The 25,502-nt window shown below is 37.0% G+C and overlaps 2 protein-coding genes across 5 annotated transcripts; one reads left to right on the forward strand and one right to left on the reverse strand.

Annotated features, from left to right (window-relative positions):
• Positions 1-342: 342 nt before the first annotated feature.
• Positions 343-16,438, reverse strand: paics (phosphoribosylaminoimidazole carboxylase, phosphoribosylaminoimidazole succinocarboxamide synthetase). 3 transcript variants are annotated; one of them, XM_073853010.1, is made up of 15 exons: positions 16,030-16,438; positions 10,113-10,502; positions 9,969-10,037; positions 9,157-9,894; positions 8,490-8,567; positions 7,951-8,126; positions 5,713-5,749; positions 4,380-4,577; positions 3,615-3,793; positions 3,301-3,480; positions 1,660-1,773; positions 1,397-1,480; positions 1,093-1,273; positions 793-951; positions 343-678 (listed from the first exon to the last, which is right to left on the reverse strand). In XM_073853010.1, the coding sequence occupies exons 1-15, from the start codon at positions 16,406-16,408 to the stop codon at positions 512-514; spliced, it is 3,129 nt and encodes a 1,042-aa protein (XP_073709111.1). In that variant the 5' UTR covers positions 16,409-16,438; the 3' UTR covers positions 343-511. The 3 variants fall into 3 exon arrangements, with proteins under 3 accessions (XP_073709111.1, XP_073709112.1, XP_073709113.1); XM_073853011.1 differs by lacking the exons at positions 7,951-8,126; positions 8,490-8,567; positions 9,157-9,894; ... (1 more) ...; positions 10,113-10,502; positions 16,030-16,438 and adding an exon at positions 6,186-6,264; XM_073853012.1 differs by lacking the exons at positions 7,951-8,126; positions 8,490-8,567; positions 9,157-9,894; ... (1 more) ...; positions 10,113-10,502; positions 16,030-16,438 and adding an exon at positions 5,874-5,892.
• On the forward strand, positions 5,718-24,996 carry ppat (phosphoribosyl pyrophosphate amidotransferase). Of its 2 annotated transcripts, none has more exons than XM_073853022.1 (12): positions 5,718-5,846; positions 6,232-6,471; positions 19,730-19,796; positions 19,946-20,152; positions 20,250-20,362; positions 20,472-20,617; positions 20,813-20,885; positions 20,970-21,121; positions 23,734-23,861; positions 23,949-24,170; positions 24,243-24,363; positions 24,481-24,996. In XM_073853022.1, the coding sequence occupies exons 2-12, from the start codon at positions 6,344-6,346 to the stop codon at positions 24,642-24,644; spliced, it is 1,521 nt and encodes a 506-aa protein (XP_073709123.1). In that variant the 5' UTR covers positions 5,718-5,846; positions 6,232-6,343; the 3' UTR covers positions 24,645-24,996. The 2 variants fall into 2 exon arrangements, with proteins under 2 accessions (XP_073709123.1, XP_073709122.1); XM_073853021.1 differs by lacking the exon at positions 5,718-5,846 and adding an exon at positions 6,006-6,116.
• The last annotated feature ends 506 nt before the right edge of the window (positions 24,997-25,502 follow it).

The following is a 25,502-nucleotide window of genomic DNA, read 5'->3' on the forward strand; positions in this document are numbered from 1 at the left end:
TACAATCATACATGCTAGTGAGTCAATTGTTTTTACCGTTAAATTCACAATCAACATAAGCTGTTATTCCGAAAGCTGACACTTAGATGGCGCTGTTTGCTAGCGTTTAGGTTTACCTCACAAACACTTTCCCGCCTTTAAGTTGCACAGTTATATCATTCAATCATTATCTGCGGAGGAGGAGACCCATTTTACAGAATATTTTTTCACTAGAGTTCACATGGTTTCATATAGCACTCAGGCTTCCTGTAAATCTTGGAGAATTTGATGTAGGACAGTGTTTTTCACACTCTTGGCTTTTATGTTTTCATTTTTGCTGAGAACAACCACCACCAAGACAAATGTAACTCAGGAATGTTTATTAACGTAATGTACACCTGAAATGGTATTATTGCAAGTAAGCTCTAGGTCAGCATTTCACATAGGCTTGTACAAAGGCAATGACAGATGTGTACACAAAAATGTAAGCGGAAATGTACAAGTGGTCGAAGGGAATGAAAATGCAGGTTTATTACAGGCTACACTCTTGCAGCTTCTTGTCGGCCTGCTTCAGGGAGACCCAGGTGTTCAGCATGGATGCTCGGAGTCTGGCCCAAACCAAATGGTCATTTAGACCCAGGATCTGAGCTGCGAACTGAGCAGCAGCTTCTGGAGAAAGAACTGTGGAGCAACCCAGACCTGAAAGAGTAAGAATGAGAGAATGTTTACTATTTCACATACAATTTGAAAGTTTGACTCACTAATTACAAACAGATAATCATTATGTTTAAAGACATTTAAATCAATTTGTACCGCTAGGCATGCGAAGAGATGACCAGATGTCCTGAGCACCCCAATCGGGGGTAATAGGGGGACAGTTAATGACCGGATATGCAGTGTTTCCTGACATCACAGGACCCAAGCCATTACTTCTGCCGGCCACTGCGACAAAGATAGTGGGTACTCCATCACCTGAGAAGAAAAACATTGATATATTTAATTAGTTATTAAGTTATGCAACAAACCCACTCCACTTAAAGCGTTCTGGATTACAATATTGAAAACCACAGTAATTAAACCAATTTTTTTAGTGTTAGTTGTGTTTGGTCATACCCTCATATTCAGCTTTGATGCGGAGTGTCTCATCAGGCCCTTTATGGGCAGAGGTGACTCTAAGGTGGCAGGGAATGCCATAAGAGCCGCAGGCCTTACGAATCTTCTCACAGTGAGCCACATCTGAGGTAGAACCCATAAGAACTACAACTCTTCCTTTCGCCTGTGACTCCAGAAGCAGCTAAATGCACACGCAAATAGATTGCCATTAGTTACAAATGTTTCAGTTAGCATCCTACATGAAAATGTAGAAATGCAAGTTAAACAAACACATCAGAATCAATCATTTTGTAAAACATTGTACCTTGACTCGCTCTGCGACCCACTCAAAGTTCCTCTTCACCATCTGCATGGCCTCAGGAGTGACTTCTTTTAGGTCACGATACACCTTCACAGAGAAAACCATTTAAACTGACACTCATACTCATATAAATCACACAAAATCAAGCAGAAGGACATATGCTTTTTTCAGAATTAATACCAAACTCTCACTGGCTGCGAGTTTTACTCAGGTAAAGAAGCAGTGTAAATCCTCTTCATGCCTGATACAGACATTTGACTATTTACCTGTTTGTCTTTCTGCTGGCTGCGATCCCCAGCAGGCCAGAGCCTCCACGAGTCGTTGTCAATCACATCAGCCAGCACAATCTCTTTAGTGGTCACGTTCACACCAAATTCAATCTAAAAATTCAAGTTTATAGACATTAACTGCATTTACTGTAGGGGTCAATAGTAGCAAATATCACTACCAACAGTTAAACTAGGGCTGTACGATAATGACAACAAAATTAAGTTCTCAAGTTAAAGTTTCTCAATATTTTTTGGAATTTTAACAATAATTAGATGATATTTGCTGAGAGTGTTGTTGTGCTGGTACATAGGGTTTAAGACTGCCGAGGACAACAGACTCCTAAAGCTTTTGATATTCTGTGCCAGTTAGTTTGCTGGAGTAACAGAAATTAACTTTTCCAATAAGTTTAAATTGTTTTTGAACGTTTGACATTTTTACCTTTTTAAGGCCGATTTTATTACCAAGCAACTAAATGAATGCATCATCTCTTTTGTAAAATACTATTTTAATTTATTGATTAAATTTAAGGAAGACAATATAGGCTTGTTAATAATCAAATTAAATCAGTATCAACAAGATTTGTGCTTGCAATGCAGAGGTTTGGGCACAGAATCTGCATCTGAAGTGGCATTTAGATGCACTTACACAGACTGTTTAATGCAGGACATGATTTGATGTTTTAAAACAAAAGGTTGCTGATATTTGAAATTATTTGGTGGAAAAAGGGGAAATATACTTTAAATATAAAACTAAAATTGCCAGTAGGTGGCGGTAAATCACTGAGTAATTCAAACGATTCGTTCAAGCGGCTGATTGATTCACTAACGAAACAGCGAAACCATTGACGAAACACAGCAAAAACAAGAACTATGTCTAAAATGTAAATCACTTAATATTAACTTCTTGTTTATTAAGCTGTTCATGAAATCAGTATCACATTTGCAATCATGCTTTGTTTGGTGAAAAATGTCACTGGTTATCTGGATGTGTGGCCAATTGGCGATACTCGGATGCAAACAACAGCATGGATTGCATGGTTAATGTAGTACCAAATACTTTTTTCCTGCTAATTTATGCTTTCTAAACCACGGAGAAACATGTGGAAGCTGCTAAATTATATAGAGAAGGACTTAGTAAGCAGGATAGGGAACATTATTTTGACAAACTTAAGTTAATAGGTGGTAAAGATACGTAAGAGCAGTATTGAATAAGATACTAGCCTAAGATTTCAATGTGATCAATATTATTGCCCTGGAAATCATGGTTCAGTTTGTCCAACCACAAACACCTCTTGTTCCTCAGACAGATTTTGCACTCTTCTCCTTGATTTCTTATGACTTTCGGCAGTGTATAGTACTCCAAATGTTTTTCCCGGTTTGACCGATTAGTACAGCCCATAACACGATAATGATTGATCATTTTCAGCAGCAACAATCAGCAAAATATGCGAGTTTCATGGCATTGTTTACGTTAAGTTCCGCCAATTCAATTGATTAAATTGAATTTTGGGGAATTCTAAATGTATTTTAATAGACTAAATCATGCAGTGAAAGTGTGAACTCTAAATATATAAAACCGCACACCCCTAACAGAAACTACCTTCAAAAGTGCTAGTTCAATATATTTAGGTTTCTTACTTTCATATCCACCAGCGTGCAGTCCTGTGTGGCCCAAGCCTTCTCCAGGACTTCAAAAATGGCCACCGTGCTTTTGCTCATGATGTCCACCTCACAGCGGCCAATAGTCAAACCTGCCAGCTCAAAACCAGCTGCCAGAAGCTGCTCCTCTGACCACTGAGGGTCATTGTTAGCATCATCCTGAACAAAGAACAATGGAAGACAAACTGAAGGCATCAATATGGGAAATGTTAAATGGCAAACAATTACATTGAAATGTGACTGACCAAAAAAAACCTTCTCAACAACTTTATTTCTAAATAACAGAACCTCACCTTAAAAAACATCTCCATTTTTAAAGGAGTGAAGCGGTAGCCCTCTTTGACCCCAGGGTTGCGTTTGAGGAAGGAGCCTGTGGCTATCCGTCTGCATACCCACTCAATGGGTATCATCTCACATCGGGATGCCACAAAAGCAGTTTCAGAATGCTGCCTGACAAATGCTGTCTTGAACCCTGAAAGAAAGTGGAAGAGTAATGAATTGCTTTACTATGTGCATCCTATTAGGGATGGCAAATTTGTTGTAGTACATTAATGGCATTTTCAAGAAGAGTACAGTGATATACTCTGCACAGTCAGTGTCAGTATAAGTATGACAAAGTCTTAATAGCCTGAACACAGCAAGCATGCGTGTACTTTTCCGTTGAATTAAAGGAAGCATGGCTGTCACAAGGCACTCATTTCCCCAGAGTAAAACTTTCATCAAGAGCTGCACATGGTGTGCACACCAACTTTAATTCACTAAAATTGCTGAGGTTGTGGGAACTATTTTAAAAGTAAATGGTAAATGCTCTCTTGCAACTTTGAATTTGGGCCTACCTCATGAATGTCTTCAACTAGATTAAAGAAACTTATGCAAGAGTTTGGGCACTACTGCACTGCATAATTTTTATTAAATAAACAGTATTTGATTGTGGACCAAAACTACTTGCTTGCCTGTTGACAGTACACCAAAATCATTTTGAATGAATATTGTTTGTAACATTGTGCAAAGATTAAATAAAAAAAATAAAAATAAAAACAACAGAAAGGAAATCTCACCAGCATCCTGTAAAAGTTTGAACACACAGCTGGTGGTCTTGTTGGCAATGGCTGCTTTTCCCTCCATCTGATCCTTTCGAACCGCATTGCCCGCTGTGATCTGATCTTTAGACTGGACCAGAACATGACCAGCCTCATTCACAAGCTCAAAGATCTGCTTGGTCTTACCCTCGTTCAGTTTTTGACCAAGTTTCAGTTCTACACATAGAAACCAAAACAACAAAACACATAAATTAATGTCAAGGTATGAGACTTTGAGATGTAAATCACTGCAAATTATAGCTTTTTTTTTTAGTTAAGCTTTTTTTTTTGCTCTTAAAAAACATTTGTTGCCGTAAATAGTTTGTTAAACTGCCAAATTAAAATGAGTGTGGCATAACCGACACAGGGAAGCCATTTTTTCAGATAAACATAAAAGACCCTTTAGACCCTCATAATGGCTTGGCAAAGTTTTCTTATTTAATGTAGTTTTTATTCATTATTTTCTTTTTAAATGTCACATATGTGACCCTGGCCTGGACCACAAAAGCATAAGTAGAACAGGTATATTTCTAGCAATAGCCAAAAATACATTGTATGGGTCAGAATTATCAATTGTTCCTTTATGCCAAAAAACAGGATATTAAGTAAAGATCCTGTTCCATAACATTTAGTAAATTTCCTACTGGAAATATATCAAAACTTAATTTTTGATTAGTACCATGCATGACTAAGAACTTCATCTGGGCAACTTTAAAGGTGATTTTCTCAATATTTAAATGTTTTGCACCCTCAGAGTCCAGATTTCAAATAGCTGTATCTCAGTCAAATGTTGTCCTATCCATACAAACCATACATCAATGGAAAGCTTACTTATTCAGCTTATACATCTACAAATGGACTCTTATGACTGGTTTTGTGGTCTAGAGTCACATGTGAGAACAAATGGACTAAACCTAGAAAAACTGATTGACTCAAATATTTGATTTTAAAACAGGGTTACTTTCTTAAAAGTTATTTTTAGTCTTATTTAATGGAAAAACCAACCATCTTTTTTTTTTTTTTAAGAAAACACCAACAGAAAGAATACAGCGCTATAAACTTGTCACGTGATTTAAACTAGATTTTAAAAAGATTTCTACTTTATTATTACAGATTTGACACTGACCCGCATTCTGATTTAGCCTGGCTGAAAATGCTTACATACACCTCTAGTAACGTAACTAATTCTGTTTTGCAAAGAAGAAGTGTTAATTCATGCCGTATGTGTGCATTTTATTCACTGCGCAACTGCAAAGCGGTAAAACATGGTGAACAGAGAAATAATCAAGCAGACGAATGAAACCAAACTTACCTGTTGCGTTCGACATTGTTGTTGAGCTTCGTTTTTCCTGCAAAAAAAGATTAGAAACTTGATTATCCTGGGTCGCTGGGTTTAAGGCAAGCGTTTCAAAAACTACCTGGACTTCAGAGAAAGGCTGATATCAAGTATGTCGAGGAGGAGTGAGACTCAACTCATTTATTTTCACGAGAGCAACGCGTTACGACACTCTGCCGATTCATAAAAACCAATCAGAGTAATGCCATCTTCACCACGTGGGCAAAATCTTAATCTGCATACTTTAAAAGACAAAAGACTTAACTATTGATATTATTTTGAAGCAAACAATCATTCTGAATCTTTGCAAACAACCTTGATGTTAGGGCGTGTTGCGCAAGATATTGATCGACCTCGTTACAATTTACCCACTACACTTTGTACGTTTCAAGACAAAACTTGCAGTTTTTCCCTAAAACTTTTCTATTTTTTCATCTTCTCTAACTTACACTTCAAAACTGGCGTTTTTGTTCATTTGAGCATTTGTGTTGCCAGATCCTCTGCCGCATGTTCCGCTGTGTGAGGAAACACGTGCTTCGAGTGACTCCAGCCAGCGTGGAAATACACGCTAACACTACAAACCCATTCAGCTCGCCTCAGAGAGGACATGGAGTTTGAGGAGTCGGGCATTGGGGAGGAATGCGGGGTGTTCGGCTGTGTGGCAGCGGGAGAATGGCCAACACAACTGGAGGTCGCGCAGATTTTGACACTTGGACTTGTTGCTTTGCAGCACAGGTAAGTGTATCCTATCGAGGTGACTTTTATTGTATAGTTAGAGACTATTGCTATAGAAACTTAAAAACATTTTAATATCATTCCTGCTGAAAACTGAAGAAAAAAAAAAAACACTAAACCTAAAATAAACTAAAATGCTGGTTTGTTAAGTTTCCCAACCTGGATTTTAAAGGGGGGTTAGGTGGAAGACCATCAAAAACCAGCTAAGACCCACAACCATCTTGGACTGGTTTAAGATGTTTTTTCAGCAGGGATCTATTTGACATAATTTGCATCTCACCTGGGGAGTGAACAATTAAATAATGTTTAAATTAGGGTTTTTCAGGATGTACAGACATAAGGTCCACCCACCCTGGACCCCAGTCAATCTAGGTAGCCCAATGAGGTTTATCTTAATCATTACTTTCTATAGTTCCAACTTAAAAATGTTAGTTTTTTTTTAAGAAAAAAAAGTTATTGTACCACATTTACAAATACATTTATTTTTTGTACATATTTAGTGTTTCTATATTGTCTTTTTGGATTTTTAAAGCATATAGGACATAGTCTTATATGCTTTATATATACACCATCAGTCAAAAGTTTTTAAGAGGAAGATTTTGAATTTTTTTGAACATTTAAGACTTTAAATGTTTTTTAAAGAAGTCTAGTCTGCTCTCCAGCCTGCATTTATTTGATCCAAAGTACAGCAAAAACAGTACAATTTAAAAATATTTTTACTATTCAAAATAACTGTTTTATATTTGAATATATTTTAAAATGTAATTTATTTATGTAATCAAAGCTGTATTTTTAGCATCAGGACTTCAGTCACATGATCCTTCAGAAATCATTCTAATATTTTGATTTGCTGCTCAAAAACATTTATTATTATGTTAAAAACAGCTGAGTAGAATTGTTTTTAGGTTTCTTTGATGAATAAAAAAGTTCAGAGGAACACCATTTATCCGAAATAGAAATCTTTTGCTACAAAAGCTTTTTATTTTAGATAAACGCTGATCTTTGGATCTTTCTATTCATCAAAGAATCCTGTAAAACTGTACTCAACTGTTTTAAATATTGATAATAATAAAAAAAAAATATTGAACAGCATATTGGAATGATTTCTGAAGGATCATGTGACACTGAAGACTGAAGTAATGATGCTGTAAAGTTTGATTTGATCACGGGAATAAATTACATTTTAAAATAAATTCAAAAAGAAAACAGTTAATTTAAATAGTAAAAATATTTCACAATATTACTGCTTTTGGTGTATTTTGGATCAAATAAATGCAGGCTTGGTGAGCACAAGAGAATGAACATGGCTAATTCACAGCTTTTGCAATTGCCTGCTCTGTTTTCTTAGTGTTACAATGTATTATGAATGCTGATATAGCTCATAGTGCAAAAAAGGAACATGCAGTAATCGTTTGCAGTGCCCTGCAGCTATGCAGTTGAATCACAGATCAATAGACTTCCATTGTCCTGCCGTCTCACCAGTTGTTCAGATGTGATTGCGTTAGATGCCATTGAACACACAGAGGTGATCTCCATGATCGGAATGTATTGATCCTCCTCTTCTTTGCATTGGAAGTCTATATTCTCAGACCAATCTGTGCTGCTTTCTCCATCATCAGTGCTCTGATGAAACTGTTTGCAAAGCAAACGATCCCCTAAACACACAAGATATGTTAAATGGGTCAAAGAACATGTTTGTATTCTGACAATTTCTTAATGTGTTTATGTTTAGTCATAGACACAAATAATAGTGACTTAATTTTATAATGAATATATTTTCAGTTATCAATATAATTTATTGCAGTGTAATGACTCAGTTTTGACTGAATAGTTCAGGATTGTTTTTTAAAATCACATTTTCATCTGTTATGAAATGCTGTCCATGTATCCTATCAATGTGTTATTATTCCTGTCTTGATTCTATTAGTCAAACTGAAGTCACAAGATCGACTCACACTTGACTCTCACTCTGCACATTGCTTACAAAACTGAGAATGTCTCTGTAATGAGGAGAATACCTTCATCTGCAGCTTTCCTCTTTCTTCCTTTGGCAGCCGCCACTTGCTCTCCTCTTGTGTATGATTGGTTGCTAATGTCTACATTGCAAATAAATGCACACATATTGAGAGAAAGCAAATAAATAGCATTATAAGCACATATACAGCATAAAACATTGCATTTAAAATGATCACAAATCAGTGGTTCTCAACTGATGGGCTGTGACCAACAAAAAAAGGTCTGTTTCTATATCTGACAACACTGTGGCAGATAATAAAATCAACTTTGTGTAAATAGGATAGCAGAATAAATAGGCTTATCTGTTTAAGGGAGGGAATCGCTTTCCATATCTTGTGTTGCTGACGTCAAAAGCTTTGTTTGATCAAACTGTCATTTTGGTACACATTTAGAAAATGCAATATGGACAGGGTGCATCATCCTTAAACATGCCCTCATTTTCAAAAACCATGAACAGAAGATTGCCTATAAAAGTAAAATATGACTGAAACTGCAATAAATATGGATTCAAGAAGGATAATTGAGCTATGTGCAGTTCATTAATGTAATTTTTAGAACTTTTAGCCCACTTTATTTCATTTGGGTCATTCTATGGGCCACCATGTGATATCTGATGCAAAACCAGTTGAGAACCACTGTTATAATGTTTTTTTTTTTGTTTTTTTTTACCTGGGATCCTTCTGTACTTCTGACTATCGTCATATATAACAGCAGTGATGGAGTCAGAGGAGACATGCTGTTCATATTCTATCTGAGGGCTGCCAGTTGACCTCACTACTGTGGCATTCATCTCAGGCATCCCATATTCAACATTTGACACATCCTCTGGTCTTGTTAAAATCGCTTCGGTCTCAACTTGGTTCTGAAAGGCCCTTGCAGAAATGGAAGGAGATCTTAAAACAGCCTCATCAATGGTCGGCTGGTCATATCTAACCGCGACAATGTCATTGTCATCATGTGGAAGTCCACCCATTGAGTGCTCCTCAAATGTTGGTGGAGTAAACATTCTAGAGTTCCTCAATAAATGATTAGAGTCGGAAAACTCAGCATAGCTCAGTCGACTTCGAGGAGGCTTGGACAAAAGGGCATCCAGCTGTTCGTAAAATCTCATGACGCGGCGAGGATCTCCGATGTCGGCTTTTCCTCTTTGCAGAGAACGGTAGAGGTACTTAAGGTTTTTGTACTTGGTGCGACACTGTTTCCAGTCCCTTTCCACGCCTTGCTGAAGAAGCCTGCGTGAAATCTGCACGAATATGTCTTTGTTTCTGGTTGAGCCTTGTAGCTGCTGCTGAATGCCTTCTTCGGCCCAGATTTGAAGCAATGCGGCCACCTCTTCCTCACTCCAGTTTCTGCCTGAGTCGTGCACTGTGATTACATTCATCTCATTTGCGGCTGCTGCTGTTGTTGCTGAAGAAGAAAACAAGAGTTTTTAAGGAGCTGAAGATGTTAAAATAACATTTAAAATGAACATCAGAACTCACCTGTTTCTCTTGCAATCAGTGGATGAGTTGCGGCATTCATTATTGTTTGCATCTCTGCCAGACTTTCATCTTAAAAGGAATAATACTTCTAGATGACAAACTTACTCCATCATGGTTTGTTGTAATTAATAACACAAATCTTACCGTCATCGATCTTGATAACCTGTTCTTCGGCAGGTTCACGTCTCATGGCCAGCTGGTCCCTGTCTGGTATGTTTCTAGACAACTCTTCCTCTTCAAATCCACCCGTGATGTCTTTGCCCTGCATTATAGCATCAAGCTCAGCGAAGAATCTTATCGGCCGGCCTTGACTCTTGCTGACTTTGTAGTCATATTTCATGTTCTTGTATTTGGTGCGGCACTGTCTCCAGTCTCGCACCACGCCGTGTCGGCTCTCCAGCCGTCGTGCCATCTCCTGGAAGATGGCCTTGTTTCTGTGGGAGCGCTGGAGCTGCTTGTGAACCTCCTTGTCGGACCAAACGGTAAGAAGAGCCCGGACCTCCTTGTCAGACCAGTGCCTTCCTCCTTCCAGCCCTAGAAGTAAATAGGTTCTCACTTAACAACAGGTTTGGCAACATTAGTATTTAGTATAAACAATGGGGGCCAGGTGTATACACCCACCCGGTGGGTTTTTAAAGGGGGTGAACACAGAAACTAAAATGTCCTTGATATTTTGACATATGTGACCCTGGACTTAAGTACCACAGGTATATTGGTAGCAATAGCCAAAAAGTACACTGTATGGGGCAAAATGATCGATTTTTCTTTATTGCAAAAATCATTAGGATATTAAAGTAAAGATCTTGTTCCATGAAGATATTTTGTATATTTCCTGCCGTAAATATATCCAAATTTAATCTTTGATTAATAATATGCATTGTCAAGAACATTTGGACAACTTTAAAGGTTTTCTCAATATTTTGATTTATTTATTTATTTTTTCTGCACCCTCAGATTCAAGATTTTCAAATAGTTGTATCTAGGCTTATTTATTCAGCTTTCAGATTATGTATAAATCTCAATTTCAAAAAATTGACCCATATGACTGGTTTTGTGGTACAGGGTCACATATAAGAGGTCATTGTGCTATAAAAACATCCTGTAAGTTTCAGAACTCAAACCTTTTTCGTTAGGCTAAAAACAACTTATATTGAAGCTAGTCTGCCAAAATGACATTTAAAATGTGCCACTCTATGATGTAATGGTGGAGCTAAACACTGCCTCCAGAGAAGATGATCAACGCCTGCTTCTACATCACTGCCTTAGTCCTTGTTTAGTCCTACCCCCAATTTGCGCTTGTTGTGTAAATAACAATAGGCGAACGCAGGTCTACACAGAAAACAAAAGATAAAGATGTCTCAGAATACAACAAGACGCTATACAATGCAGTCTTTGCATTTCCTTCCTTCTGATCCCATTGTTAGGAAAGAGTGGATGAACTTTATTTTTAATTAAGTTCCAGACCACATCAGGAAGAACTTGGTCCGTTGTTCACTTCATTTTACCGTGGATTCATTTACAAACAAGGCACAATTTGATGCAGAATCAGAAAGATTGAAACTAAAAGATGATGCTGTGTCGACTATATATCACATTTTGTTCATTTACCCGAATACGCGGCCATTGTGGCGACACTCGGGATGTAAACAACAGTATCGATTGCACAGTTAATGTACTACTGAAGATGTTGTTCTACTAATCTGTGATGTCTAAACCATGGAAAAAATAACTGCTAAATCATATAGAGAAGGACTTCGTAAGCAGGAAAGGGTGTTATATTTTGACAAACTAAAGTTAATACAGGGCTCAATGATAAGCAGCGATAGGGTTTTCTTGATTATTGCTGTACACAAAGCTGCACTACACTTATTAACACTGCTTTATAATGCATTATACAGATGCTGGATGAAAAGAAAACGCTATGTAAATTTTTCTGAAAACTGCATGATTAATCGCACAATGTTGTGAGGCGCGTTTAGTCAATGAAGCCGGTACTTTGATTAGTAGTAAATCTCCATCACGTGCGTTCAGCTGGAGCGGCAGTTAATATACAGTGACGTAAATCACTGACAAACTACGCCAAATCGCACTCAAAATCGCATTCGATGTTGAACGTGAAATTGTGTAGCTTTTCAGTGATCTACGGCTCGGTGTTTTAAATACCGTGCCATCTGAACGCATGTGATGGAGGTTTACTAATAATCACAGAACCGGCTTTACTGATGAGATACGCATGTCAATCGCGTACGATGTATCGTGCAGCCCTAATTTAAATATTCTATTCATAATTGGTAGGTTTAGGGTTAGGTGTGGGGGTGGGGTTAGGATTAGGCAGTCAAGTAGCGATTTCAATGAGAGGGGGTAATAATGGGTCGAAAATGGGCACAACACCGGATACAAACAGATTTGCTGGTGTGCAAAACAAGTACTTTACAGGATTTCCTTAATACTGTGGCAACCAACAACAGCCCAGCTAAACATTATGCACATTTTCATTTTTAGTTATGTTGAAAACGTTTAATTCATTCAGTTGACCTATTTTGCCCTGTTTTAACATTAATTTCTATGGAGACCTGAACACGAGAGCACCCAAGCGAAAGTTAAAATCCATCATGGCGGCGCTCATTGGTTTCTCAGGAAAAAGGTGGATACACAGAATGAAAAAATCTGTTATGGTTGACATTTTATTTCACGGTAACGATATATGTCGTCATACCACCCAGCCCTATGTACTGAGTATTTATGCGCTTTTGACCTAAATCACATATATCTGCTACGCCTATTCAAACAGAAAGTTCTAATAAAGAGGGTTAAAAACAGGACAGAGAATAGCTTATTACTTATAAATTGTGATAGGGCTGGGCGATATGGCAAAAAAAAATTATCACCATAATTTTTTTCATATCAGTCGATATCGATAATTATCACGATGAATGTCAAATCTTTATATCTATCAATTTTAAAGGCAAATTTTTACTCCTGAATGAAAGAAAAACCAGACAGTTAATTATTATTTATGGTTTATTGTCAGAAAATGACAAATACTTTCCAAACAATGATCAATTGAGGTAGAATACAGATTAGAATATTACTAGTAAAATCAACATCAATAGAATACAATATTATTACGGTAACACTTTACAATAAGGTTCTTTAGTTAACATTAGTTAACCACATTAGTTAACATGAACTAATAATGAACTGCACTTATACAGAATTTATTAATCTTTGTTAATGTTGATTTCAACATTTACTAATGCATTATTAAAATCTTGTTAACATTAGTTAATGCAGTGTGAACTAACATGAACAAACAATGAACAACTGTATTTCCGTTAACTAACGCTAATAAAGATTAGTAAATACAGTAACAAATGTATTGCTCATGGTTAGTTCATGTTAGTTAATACATTAACTAATGTTTAACTAATGAACCTTATTGTAAAGTGTTACCATTATTACTAATAATTAGCCTGGCTATCACCAGACCACGTTATGACTTCGTCATGATTCGTGGTCTGGGAACCACATGTTCATTTTCTCGTATTTGAGGCGTGGTTTACGAATGCCCAGAGCCGTTTATTGGGCGATACGAATGTCTATCAAATGCGCCTGTGCGTAGCTCATAGCCAATCGTTTCAATTATACCGGATGACGTATGTAGAGCGAACGCCAAAAGTTGCTCTTTTTTCAAAATAAACTTGCGTTCTAATGTCATTTGTCGCGTCGGGTCGCGCCGCTCGCGTCCAGTGTAGACACGAAAGATAACTTTGCGTCTGCTGCCATGCTGGATCCTCCAGTGAGTCGCATAGAAGGCGTCATCGTCTTGCTGCTCCCTCCCCGTTCTGTGATTGGTTCCCTATCTTAGGTGAAAATTAGGTCCATGGTTTCCAGACTGACTAGAAGCGTGAATAAAATCGCGCTGCGCAAGGCAGTATGGGGACACCCAGGCTAACTAATAATGGAATATATAAAACGTTTATAAAAAAATAAGAACTGTAATATGATACAGCACTTGTAACATGGCTCTGACTGTAAATGCAGAGTTTGCAAAGTGATTAAGTATGTTTATCATTCAGCAAATATAAGAATAGACAAATCTTTTCAGCATACAATTCCTTTGTGCAGCTGATTTAAAACATTTTGTAAAATGTTTTAGCTGTTTGACAATATAAATAAAAAAATAATGGCTCAGGGCTCTACGCTTACTTTTCTTGCTAGGAGTACTTGTGCTCCTAACTTAAAAGATTTAGGAGCACATTCTAAACTATAATCAATACTCTGATAAATTTGCTTGTGATATTTGACTCCTCAAAATGATTTACAGGGGAATTTTGTTTTTTACCTTTGTTTTTACATTTTCATGTGTTTAATGAGGCTCAGAGGTGACATGAGTGCAATGAAAATCATAAATTCATGTTGAGTTTAATGTTTTAATTAAATTTTGAATACAGAAATATTAAAGATTTAAATAACTGAACAGATCTGCCAGCAGGTGGCGCCAATAGACTGATTTAATTACTGAATCATATCATTCTTTTGATTCATTCGAACGAGTGGTTCATTCGGCAATAAACCAAGTGACTGTCTTTATGAATGGGAAATTGAATCATTTCAATAGATTCGTTTAAAAAATCATGTTTCATTCATAAACGAAACACTGCTGTGTTTGAATGGAGATGCGTGCAGTTGTGACTTGTTTCAGACTACTTTTGATGACAAAATAGAGCAAAATCAGGCTATAGTGTTGAAGTCAGTCAATGTAAGTCACTTAATAATAACTTGTCTATTTAACTGATCAATGTCTCATTTACAAACTCCCTAAAAAATTATTAAAGGCTGTCACTCATCTTAGTTCGCGATTTCACAAAGCTCTATTATAATCAACGACGCTCTCTTTACTGCAATCAGTCTCTTATTTACGCTCTCTCTACACTTTATTTATGAAAGGATTCGTGAGATGTGTCTGTGATACATTACTCAACATTGCAAAAACATGTAGAAACCTTTGAAGCTCCGCTTTACAGTCAGTTGCAAATGCGAGTGAAATGGTCGCACTGTAGAGCCCTGTGACTGTAAACTAAATACTGCGTGCGGCATCCGGAAGTGCAGGCTGCAAAATGCCTAGGCAGCGTTACGAATAGTGAGTAAACATTATCGAGCGCTTATCGAACTGTCATTATCGTTTTATCGAAAAAAAAAAAAAAAAAACTATATCGTGATAATTATCGTTATCGAATTATCTCCCAGCCCTAAATTGTGATGTCTTTTGATATAAAAATCTTGATAACATTATAAGAGGACCTCAGAGAACAATACAAAAAAAGGCAGTTCATGACCCATTTAAAATCCCAAATTCTGTTTGCTTTTTTTTTGTTTTTTACTGTTTTTTTGGATGAAGATTAAGGATTGAAGATAAAGAATTGTTAATCTTTTTTCTTTCTTGTTTTTTTTTTGTTGTTTTGGCTTTTTTTATGCTGGGAAAAATATTAATTATGATTAATCGCATTCACAAGTTTTTGTTTACACAATATATGTGCGTGTACTGTGAATATGTATTATGCATATATAAATGTACATATGTATGTAATCCACACATGTATGGATTTATTTAAGAAAAATGTGTTTGTATTTTAAATATATTTTTAAATAAATAATAAAAATATAGACATGTAAATATTTTCTAAATATTTTTTCTAACATATATTGTGTAAACAAACGTTTATTTTTGATGCGATTAATCGCAATTAATCTTTTGCCCCGCATTACTTTCTTTTTAGTTGTTTTGGTGTTTTAATGCTTGATTTTGTAATTTTAAGTCATTTGGAGGCCCCTGGTGGGCCCTGGCCCCTGGTTGAGAACCTCTGTTAAATAAGAAATATAAAAAAATGTTGTAGAATGTGAGTTACTTTTTTAATTATTGTTTATTATACTATTGAAATTATTTAATTATGCAAGCTACATATAAACTATCAAAAAAAGAATCAAAATCCAATGGTAATGCTTCCTTCAAAAACGTTGTATTTTCCTGAATGTAGCTTTGTTATGGTGTAAGTGTTACCTTCCTGAAGACCTGGCAGTGGAGCAGGCTCCTCTCTTCTGGCAGCTGTCGGCTCTTCATCTGCCACGTAAGGCCTTTGGGTCGACGGCCTGCTATCTGCGGAAGAGTGTTTGTAGACGGTCTGCGTAGGCCTCCAGTCTGGAAGAGCCATGCCCCGACTCTGGGCCTTACAGTCAAGCCAGTCTCTACACACCCCAAGCTCTCTCAGACGGCTTGAGATGGCCTCATACTTGGCCTTGGTTTCTTCTTCTTCCCAGGCTTGTCTCTCCCTCCACACGGAAAGCAGAGCTTTCACTTCCTCCCCTCTCCAGTGTCCAGCTGTGTCCCTCTGCCTCTTGTCCTCCCCAGCATGCCTTTGTTGGTCTGTTTCAGGCTCCATGTTTCTAAGCTTGCCTAGAAATGGCTTCTGTTTGTTCGCCTCTGCCTTTATCCTCTCTGCTCCCCCTCCCTGTTGACTTTAAGCTCAGTGTCCAAGGCAACCAGGCGGCTGAGCCAGTTAGGAACAGCCACGTGACAGAGAACAGCCTCATGACTGGCTTAAGCTGCGTGCAGTGGGGGAGGGCCGGGGAGGAAATGTGAGAAGTGGCTTGGCGAATGAGCTGCACTTGCTGCGTCGATCTTACTCAATAAGACACGTGGAAAGGGCTCAGAGGCGTTTGGCTGTGCTAACACGTCTATTTTGAATGTCTTTTGTGGTTATTTGGTCACATCTTTAGGATCAGCTTCTATGCTTTCCCTCATGCTCTCCTTTTCTCTCATACTCACTCACTCATTCACTCACTCACACTCTATTTCTCCCCCTCTCTCTCCCTCTCTCGCTCTAATTCCCCCTCCCCCTCTTTGTCATTCTCATTCTCTGGCTAACCGCTTCACATAAACCAGTTTGATCTGCTTTAGTCTCACTCTGTGCAGTCATTCACTCATAAAAACTGATTTGGCTTGATTTTGATTTTGTTGGTGTAAAATAGCGGGAAAGAATGGGAGGGACACATTCTCTATACAGACTCTAGTCTTGCAAAGACATGTTTTCTAATGAATTACCACATGCAATATCCCTTCTTCAACAAACAACATTAGTGTGTCTCAATATCTGCACTCTTTTTTCTATTAAAAGTACATTCGCTTATTCAAAAACTTAGCATATCAAAAAAATTAATAGTACTTATCTAAAAATCTGTTTCAATCATGTACACTCAGGTACTGAAGGCTAAAGCCATATGTGACCCTGGACCACAAAACCAGTCATAAGGTTAAATTTTACAAAACTGAGATATATACATCATATGAAAGCTCAATAAATAAGCTTTCTATTTATATAAGGTTTGTTAGGATAGGACAATATTTGTCTGAGATACAACTATTTGAAAATCTGGAATCTGAGGGTGCAAAAAAATCAAAATGCTGAGAAAATCACCTTTAAAGTTGTCCAAATTAGGTTCTTAATACTGCATATTATTAATCAAAAATTAAATTTTGATATATTTATAGTAGGAATTTTACAAAAAAATCTTCATGGAACATGATCTTTACTTAATATCCTAATGATTTTTGGCATAAAAGAAAAATCAATAATTTTGACCCATGCAATGTAATTTTGGCTATTGCTACAAATATACCCCAGCGACTTAAGACTGGTTTTGTGGTCCAGGGTCACATATTAAAAGCTTAATAAAAACCACATGACCACTTTACTTTTGGTATGAATACTAATGAATAACTGAATAGATCATTTTTACCCCATTAACAGTAATTGAAAACCTTTGTGTGATGTCTTCCTCACATCTCTAGGTGTCGGTATTCACTACCTTTCTAAAGTTTGGGTTCAGTAAAAATTTTTCATGTCTAAAAAAAACTAAAACAATTTAAAGTAAATGTTTTGTATTTGACTATATGCACATTTTGTGAATTCCTGTAATGCAAAGCTGAATTTTCAGCAGCCATTACTCCAGTCTTGTGTCACACCAGTGTCACATGATCCTTCAGAAATCATTCTAATATGAAGATTTGGTTTTCAAAAAACTTTCTTATTATTATTGTTTAAAATAGTGCTGGCAAATCGATTAATCGTGATTAATCCCATCCAAAATAAACTTTTGTTTATATATGCGTGTGTAATGTGTATATATAAAGACACACATACAGTATATATTTTGTATACTGTATACATTATGTACACAAAACATTTATTTTGGATGCAATTAATCACGATTAATTAATGCCCAGTACTAATATAATTCATATTAATATATGATTAATTTTGTGCATAAATGTTACATATGTCTTAAATATATACATGTAAGTGTGTATTTATATATACTGTACTCACACATTATGTAAACAAACTTTTATTTGGCATGCGATTAATCGTGATTAATTGGCTTTACAGCACTATTTTAACAATAATAGGACGACATTTTCTTGAGAACCAAATCTTTATGTTAGAATTATTTCTGAAGGATCATGTGACACTGGTGTGACATATACTACATTATAAATAAATATATACAGTACACACACGTATATTACACAAACTTTTATTTTGGATGTGATTAATCGCGATGAATTTTTTTAACCGCGCTATTAAAAAATATTTTCATGAAAAAAAAATTTCAGGATTCTCTGATAAAGAGAAAAAGACCAACATTTTTTCTGAAATAATTTTTTTATCTTTTACAAGGTCTTTACTGTAATTTTTTTTTATCATGTTAATGTGTCCTTGCTGAATATAATGAATTGTTTAAAAACCAATTGACACCACATTTTGATTGGTACATCTACAGTACTTTGCATACCCCTTCATTTTTTTCACATTTTGTTTTGTTGCAGCATTGTGTTAAACTGCTTTAAATTAGTTTTTCCCCACATCAATTTACACTCCATACACCATAATAATGACAAAGCAAAAACCAGATTTGCAAATTTTACAAATTTATTAAAAATAAAACACTGAAATAAGTACATTGCATAAGTATTCATACCCTTAACTCAGTACATAGTTGAAGCACCTTTACAGCCTCAAGTCTTTTTGGGCATGATGTGACAAGCTTTGCACATCTGCGTTTGGCAATTATCTGCCATTTATTGCCTCACCTTTTCACCTCTCAAGCTCTGTCAGCTTGGATGGGGGCTGGCAGACATTTTCTAGAGTCCTAGTTGTTCCAATCGTCTTCCATTATGGATAATGCTTCTGTGAACCTTCAATGCAGCAGATTTTTTTCTGAACTCTTCCCTAGATCATTGCCTTAACGTAAGTCTGTCACTGAGCTCTACAGGCAGTTATCTTCACCTCGGGACTTGGTTTTTGCTCTGATATGCATTTTTTTAGTTGTTAGACCTTTTCTGACTGAGAGGTGTGTACCTTTCTAAATCATACTCATTCAAATGAATTTGCCACAGTTTAACTCCACTCGAAGTGTAGTAACATCTAGAAGCAATATGAATGCTCCTGAGCTAAATTTTGAGTGTCCCAAAAATTTATTTTTAATAAATTTGCACAAATGTTAAAAACCTATTTTTTGATTTGCCATTATGGAGTAGGGAGTGTAGATTGATGTGGGGAAAAAGGTAATTTAAAGTAGTTTAACATAAGGCAGCAACATAACAAAATGTTAAAAAAATGAAGGGGTATGAATAATTTCGCAAGGCACTGTACTTTATTGTAGATCATTAATGTAAATAAACAAATCTCTTTGTTCAACAGGGGTCAGGAGAGTGCTGGAATTGTCACGAGTACTGGAACAAACCCACCGACATACACCACCCTGAAGGTAATGTAGGAATAACACAGCATTTCGATGCATACAGCATCTACCTCTCACTTACAACATGATTTGTTCCTGACCCATGGGCCAACACATTTCAACATACAGCAGTGAATGCAAGATTAGACATGCCTGACATAATTGCTTTCTCACAGGGCATGGGTTTAGTGAATACAGCTTTTAAAGCAGAGGATTTGCTGAAACTGCGCAATGGTAACCTAGGCATCGGACACACGCGGTACTCCACCACTGGCATCTCTGAGCTGCAGAACTGCCAGCCTTTTGTGGTAGACACGCTGCATGGCAAGATTGCAGTGGCACACAATGGAGAACTGGTCAATGCCTCTGCACTGCGCAAGAAGGTGGGCTTTAATTCTATGGGATTACATGAGATTCCTTATACAGCTTCAGGCGAAGGGAGGCATTTTTTTTATTTACTCTAAAGTTTTTGTGTTGTAGGTTATGCGACATGGCGTTGGCCTGTCCACCAGCTCAGACAGTGAAATTATTACCCAGCTCCTTGCTTTGACTCCACCCATGGAGGAGCTAGACACTCCTGATTGGGTGGCTCGGTAAGTTATGCATGTCCATCCGCATCCCAACATCTGATTGGACCCTGTCAGTATAATGGATTGCAAAATGAAGTCTTATTTTTTTACTTTCATTGTTTGCTTTTCTCAGCATAAAGAACTTGATGATGGAGACGCCTACATCGTACTCATTGCTAGTGATGTATAAAGATGTCATCTATGCTGTGAGAGACCCCTATGGAAACAGGCCTCTTTCTCTTGGACGTCTAGTGCCCGTCTCCAAACTGCACAGCTCAGGTGTGTGATTCAACAGTGAGGGAACAGGTTTGAGGTGAACACATCTCTGCATCTGATTTGAGTTTAGGAAATGGAATATGTATATATTCATGACAGACACAGGATGCAAAATAAATGCTAAAGGGGTGTATCTGGCCTGTCTGTGCTGTACCTTAGGTCTAGAATGGTGCTTAATTTGTCTTTCGTATTCTGTAGGTACTGGAGAAGCTGACACAGAAGGCTGGGTGGTCTCTTCTGAGTCCTGCAGCTTCCAGTCCATTGGAGCAAAGTATGTTCTAAGCCTGCACACAGCAGCTGATGCATATTTTATCAGTTTGTTTGAGTATTTTTTTTATTTTTTTTCTCTTGTCAGGTATTATCGTGAAGTACAGCCTGGAGAGATCGTCCAGATCTCTAAAAATGGAGTGAAGAGCCTGAGTGTTGTCCCTCGACCAGAGGGAGACCCTCCTGCCTTCTGCATATTTGAGTATGTTTACTTTGCCAGGCCAGACTCCATATTTGAAGGCAAGTTCATAATTGTTCCTTTCACTCAAAACATAAGAATGATTTTAAACATTGAGATATAACAGTAATATTTGGGTTAAACCAACTGATTGGGGTCAGTAAGATTTGAAACCACCTTGTCTCATTCCAGATGTCAGTAGTATGTGTAAATAATAAACAATGTTTATAGTTTGTCCTTGTTCCTGGACTCAGATGTCCAGGTTTTTTTTTTTTTTCAGTTAAACTCCATCATATGATGCTTTTGTTAAAATGTCAGATCATGCTTCCATTTTTGTATCCCAGCTCATGGACAGTTTGATCAAATACAGTGCATTATGGGTGTTTCTATGCCTTTTTAGCAAAAGGGAACACAGTTTTCTCTAAATGTATCAAGTAAAGTCAAGACAGTTAGCATTTTTAAGATTTCTGTTTTAAACAACTGTCTGTTATGGAAGTTTCTGCCACTGAAACGGAAGGTAATTGCTTTTTTTGCAATTACGAGTTTACATCTCGCAATTCTGACTTTTTTTTTCTCAGAAATGTTAGATAATAATTTGCAATTGCGAGTTATGAAGTCCAGTTCTGAGGGGAAAAAAGACTGATATGTTCTCAGAGTTGCGTGTTTATGTCTCACAATTTTGACTTAGTAACTTAAAATGGCCTGTTATGAAGTCAGAATTGTGAGATATAGGCCCGGTTTCACAGACAGGGCTTAGCCTAAGCCAGGATTAAGTCATAGTTCAATTAGGACATTTAAGTAATTTTTATAAACTTGCCTTAGGAAAAAACATTACTGGTATGCATATTGAAACAAAACAAAGGCACTGATATATTTTAAGATCGGTCAGTGCAAGTTTCTTTCAGTTGAAACAGACTTACATTTTAGTCTAGGACTAGGCTTAAGACTCGTCTCTGAAACCCGGGGATAAACTCGCAATTGTGACTTTTTTTTTTCTCAGAATTGCGAGTTCATGACAATTCTGAGAAAAAGTCAGAGCTACAAGTTATATCTCACAATTCTGACTTTATATCTCAAAATTGCGAGTTTATATCTCACAGCTGCGAGAGAAAAGTTAGAATTGCGACATGTAAACTCTCAATTGCTGTAAAGTCAGAAATGCGATATATAAACTAGCAAATGTGCCTTTTTTTTCTCAGAATTGCAAGTTTTTCTCAGAATTGCAAGTTTATCTTGCAATTTTGACTTTATAACTCTCAATTGCGAGTTTACATCTCACAGTTGCGAGGGGAAAAAAAGTCAGAATTGCAAGATATAAATTCATAATTGCCTTTTTTTATTCAGTGGCAGAAAGGGGCTTCCATACAGAAAGTGTGTTATAGAGTCAGAATTGCGAGATATAAACTCACAAATGTGCCTTTTTTCCTTATCTTGCAATTCTTACTTTATAACTCACAACTGCGAGTTTATATCACAATTCTGAGAACAAAAAGTCACAACTGAGAGCTATATCTCACAGTTCGGACTTTAAAATCCGCAATTGCAAGTTTATCTCACAGTTGCGAGAGAAGTCAAAATTGTGAGATGTAAACTTGCAGTTGCATGTAATAAAGTCAGAACTGCGATATATAAACTCGCAAATGTGCCTTTTTCTCAGAATTGCACGTTTATCTTTCAATTTTGACTTTATTATCTCTCAATTGCGAGTTTACATCTCACAGTTGCGATGGGGAAAAAAGTCATAATTGCGAGATTTAAATTCATAATTGCGAGAGAAAAAAAAGTCAGAATTGTGAGAAGTCGTAATTGCCTCTTCTTTTTTATTCAGTGGAAAAAACGGACTTCCGTACCAAAAGTTTGTTATAGAGTCAGAATTGCGAGATATAAACTCGCAAATGTGCCCTTTTTTCTTGAATTGCGAGTTTATCTTGCAATTCTGACTTTATAACTGTCAATTGTGGGTTTATTTCTCACAATTGCAAAGAAAAAAGTCAGAATTGCGAGATGCAAACTAACAATTGCATGTTATAAAGTCAGAATTGATATATAAACTCGCAAAAGTGCCTTTTTTTCTCTTTTCTCTGACTTTATAATTCACAACTGCGAGTTTATATCACACAATTGCAAGGAAAAAAAGTCAGAATTGTGAGAGAAAAACTCATAATTGCCTTTATTTTTTATTTAAATAGGCTTCCATACAGAAAGTGTGTGTAAACTCACAAATGTGCCTTTATAGCTTTCAATTGCAGGTTTATATCTCACAATTGCGAGGGAAAAAAGTCAGAATTGTGAGATAAGAAGTCGCAATTGCCTTTTTTTTTATTCAGTGGCTTCCGTAGTATGTTTATCAAAGAATCTTGGAGGAGAAAAAAAACATCCTGTTTCCACAAAAATGATAAGCAGCACAACCAGTCTCAACATTAATAATAATAATAGTAAATGTTTGTTTCTTGAGTCAGCAAGTTAGTGATTTCTGGTGGATCATGTGACACTGAAGACTGGATTGGCTGCTGAAAATTCAGCTTTGCCATCACAGGAATATATAAGCGGTTATTAAGAAACTTTCTTTCAAAAACATAAATCTTTCTCAATACATTAAGGAGAATTTTTTTTTTAATAATATAATTATATAGTACTAGGTGAAATAAGTAGTTTTTTTTTTTTTGTGTTACAGGTCAGATGGTATATACAGTGAGGCAGCGCTGTGGACGGCAGTTGGCCATTGAGGCTCCCACTGATGCTGATGTAGTGAGCACTGTTCCAGAATCAGCCACACCTGCAGCATTAGGATATGCACAACAAGTGAGTAAAAAGGATGCTGTACACACCTGTCATAATGCTTTATTATTTTCATTGAGCCATTACCAACACATTCTGTCTCTTTCTCAGTCTGGCCTTCCATATGTAGAGGTGCTGTGTAAGAACCGCTACGTGGGCAGAACATTTATTCAACCAAACACTCGCCTACGTCAGCTTGGAGTTGCCAAGAAGTTTGGTGCATTGACTGATAACTTTGCTGGCAAGCGAGTGGTGCTTATCGATGATTCGATTGTGAGGGGCAACACCATCTCCCCTATTATTAAACTGCTAAAGGAAGCAGGCGCAACAGAGGTAAAATATATTTGAATCAGTGCTGTATGTTTGCTGCTTTGGTCTACTTTTACAGACACACTGTCTTCACAGGTCCACATTCGAGTTGCGTCACCTCCAATCCGGTTCCCATGCTACATGGGCATCAACATTCCTACCAAAGAGGAGCTAATTGCTAACAAACCAGAGTTTGAGAATATAGCAGGTTATATTGGTAAGTCAGGAGCAGAGATTTGCTTAATGGCTAAGGTTTTGTAATGAATACACAGTATAAAAAAGTATGAAAACAAAAAAATGTAATTGATAATTTTATTTTCTGTGCTTTGAACAGGTGCTACAAGTGTCCGTTATCTGTCAGTTGAAGGCCTGGTATCTGCTGTTCAAGGTGGGATAGAGTCACGTGGGAAAGATGAGCGGATCAGCACCAAGACTACTAGATTTGGTCATTGCACAGCCTGTCTCACAGGAAAATACCCAGTGGAGCTGGAGTGGTGAATTTTGCCCCTGCGAACTGCTGTTCACATAAATGTCTGTTCATTTAGGAATAGAATAGTTTTTTTGTTTGTCTTTTGAAATCACTTGTTAATTTCACTAAAAACAGAATTATAACTGTTGCGCTGCTTTAACATATGTAGCATTTGTGTCACAAAAGGCAGGCCATATACTGTGTTAGAATTCAAATAAAACATTCCTTTAAGAGCATTAAAAGCATTCCTATGCAGTTGTCTAGTACCACTACATTTCATAAAAATCTAAACTATTTTATAAGATCTTTTTCAGTATCCATGTAAGCATCTGAACTTATTTCTTAAAGGAACACTCCACTTTTTTGGGAAATAGGCTCATTCTCCTGTTCTGGCGATATCACTTTTAGCATAGCATAGATCATTGAATCCTATTAGACCAATAGCATCACGCTCAAAAATGACCAACGAGTTTCGGTATTTGTCCTATTTAAAACTTGACTCTTCTGCAGTTATATCGTGTACTAAGACTGGCGGAAAATGTAAAGATGCGATTTTCTAGGCCGATAAGATTAGGAACTACACTCCCATTCCAGCGTAATAGTCAAGGAAGTTTGCTGCCGTAACATGGCTGAAGCAGGCACAGTAATATCACGCAGCACAACGTGACCAACTGCATGCACAGGGAGCGTTTCCTCGTTGGAAGTTACCCAGCTGGGAACTAATTTCAGGCGCTGCGTGATATTACTGCGCCTGCTGCGTCCATATAACAGCAGCAAACTTCCTTGACTATTACACCAGAATGGGAGTGTAGTTCCTCATCTTATCGGCCTAGAAAATCGCATCTTTACATTTTCCGCCAGTCTTAGTACACGATATAACTGCAGAA

Source organism: Garra rufa, chromosome 13 (assembly GCF_049309525.1).
Source record: "Garra rufa chromosome 13, GarRuf1.0, whole genome shotgun sequence".
NCBI lineage: Eukaryota > Metazoa > Chordata > Actinopteri > Cypriniformes > Cyprinidae > Garra > Garra rufa.

What these genes read in the sequence shown, in the direction of transcription:
- ppat (XM_073853022.1), top strand. Translation starts at nt 6,344, where the DNA reads ATGGAGTTTGAGGAGTCGGGCATTGGGGAGGAATGCGGGGTGTTCGGC. An exon ending in CGACATACACCACCCTGAAG is followed by an intron (nt 19,797 to 19,945) that starts GTAATGTAGGAA and finishes GCTTTCTCACAG; the next exon opens with GGCATGGGTTTAGTGAATAC. An exon ending in CATTAGGATATGCACAACAA is followed by an intron (nt 23,862 to 23,948) that starts GTGAGTAAAAAG and finishes TCTCTTTCTCAG; the next exon opens with TCTGGCCTTCCATATGTAGA.
- paics (XM_073853010.1), bottom strand. Translation starts at nt 16,408, where the DNA reads ATGGAGCCTGAAACAGACCAACAAAGGCATGCTGGGGAGGACAAGAGG. An exon ending in CATCAAAGCTGAATATGAGG is followed by an intron (nt 952 to 1,092) that starts GTATGACCAAAC and finishes TTTTCTTCTCAG; the next exon opens with GTGATGGAGTACCCACTATC. An exon ending in ATCTCTTCGCATGCCTAGCG is followed by an intron (nt 679 to 792) that starts GTACAAATTGAT and finishes TTACTCTTTCAG; the next exon opens with GTCTGGGTTGCTCCACAGTT.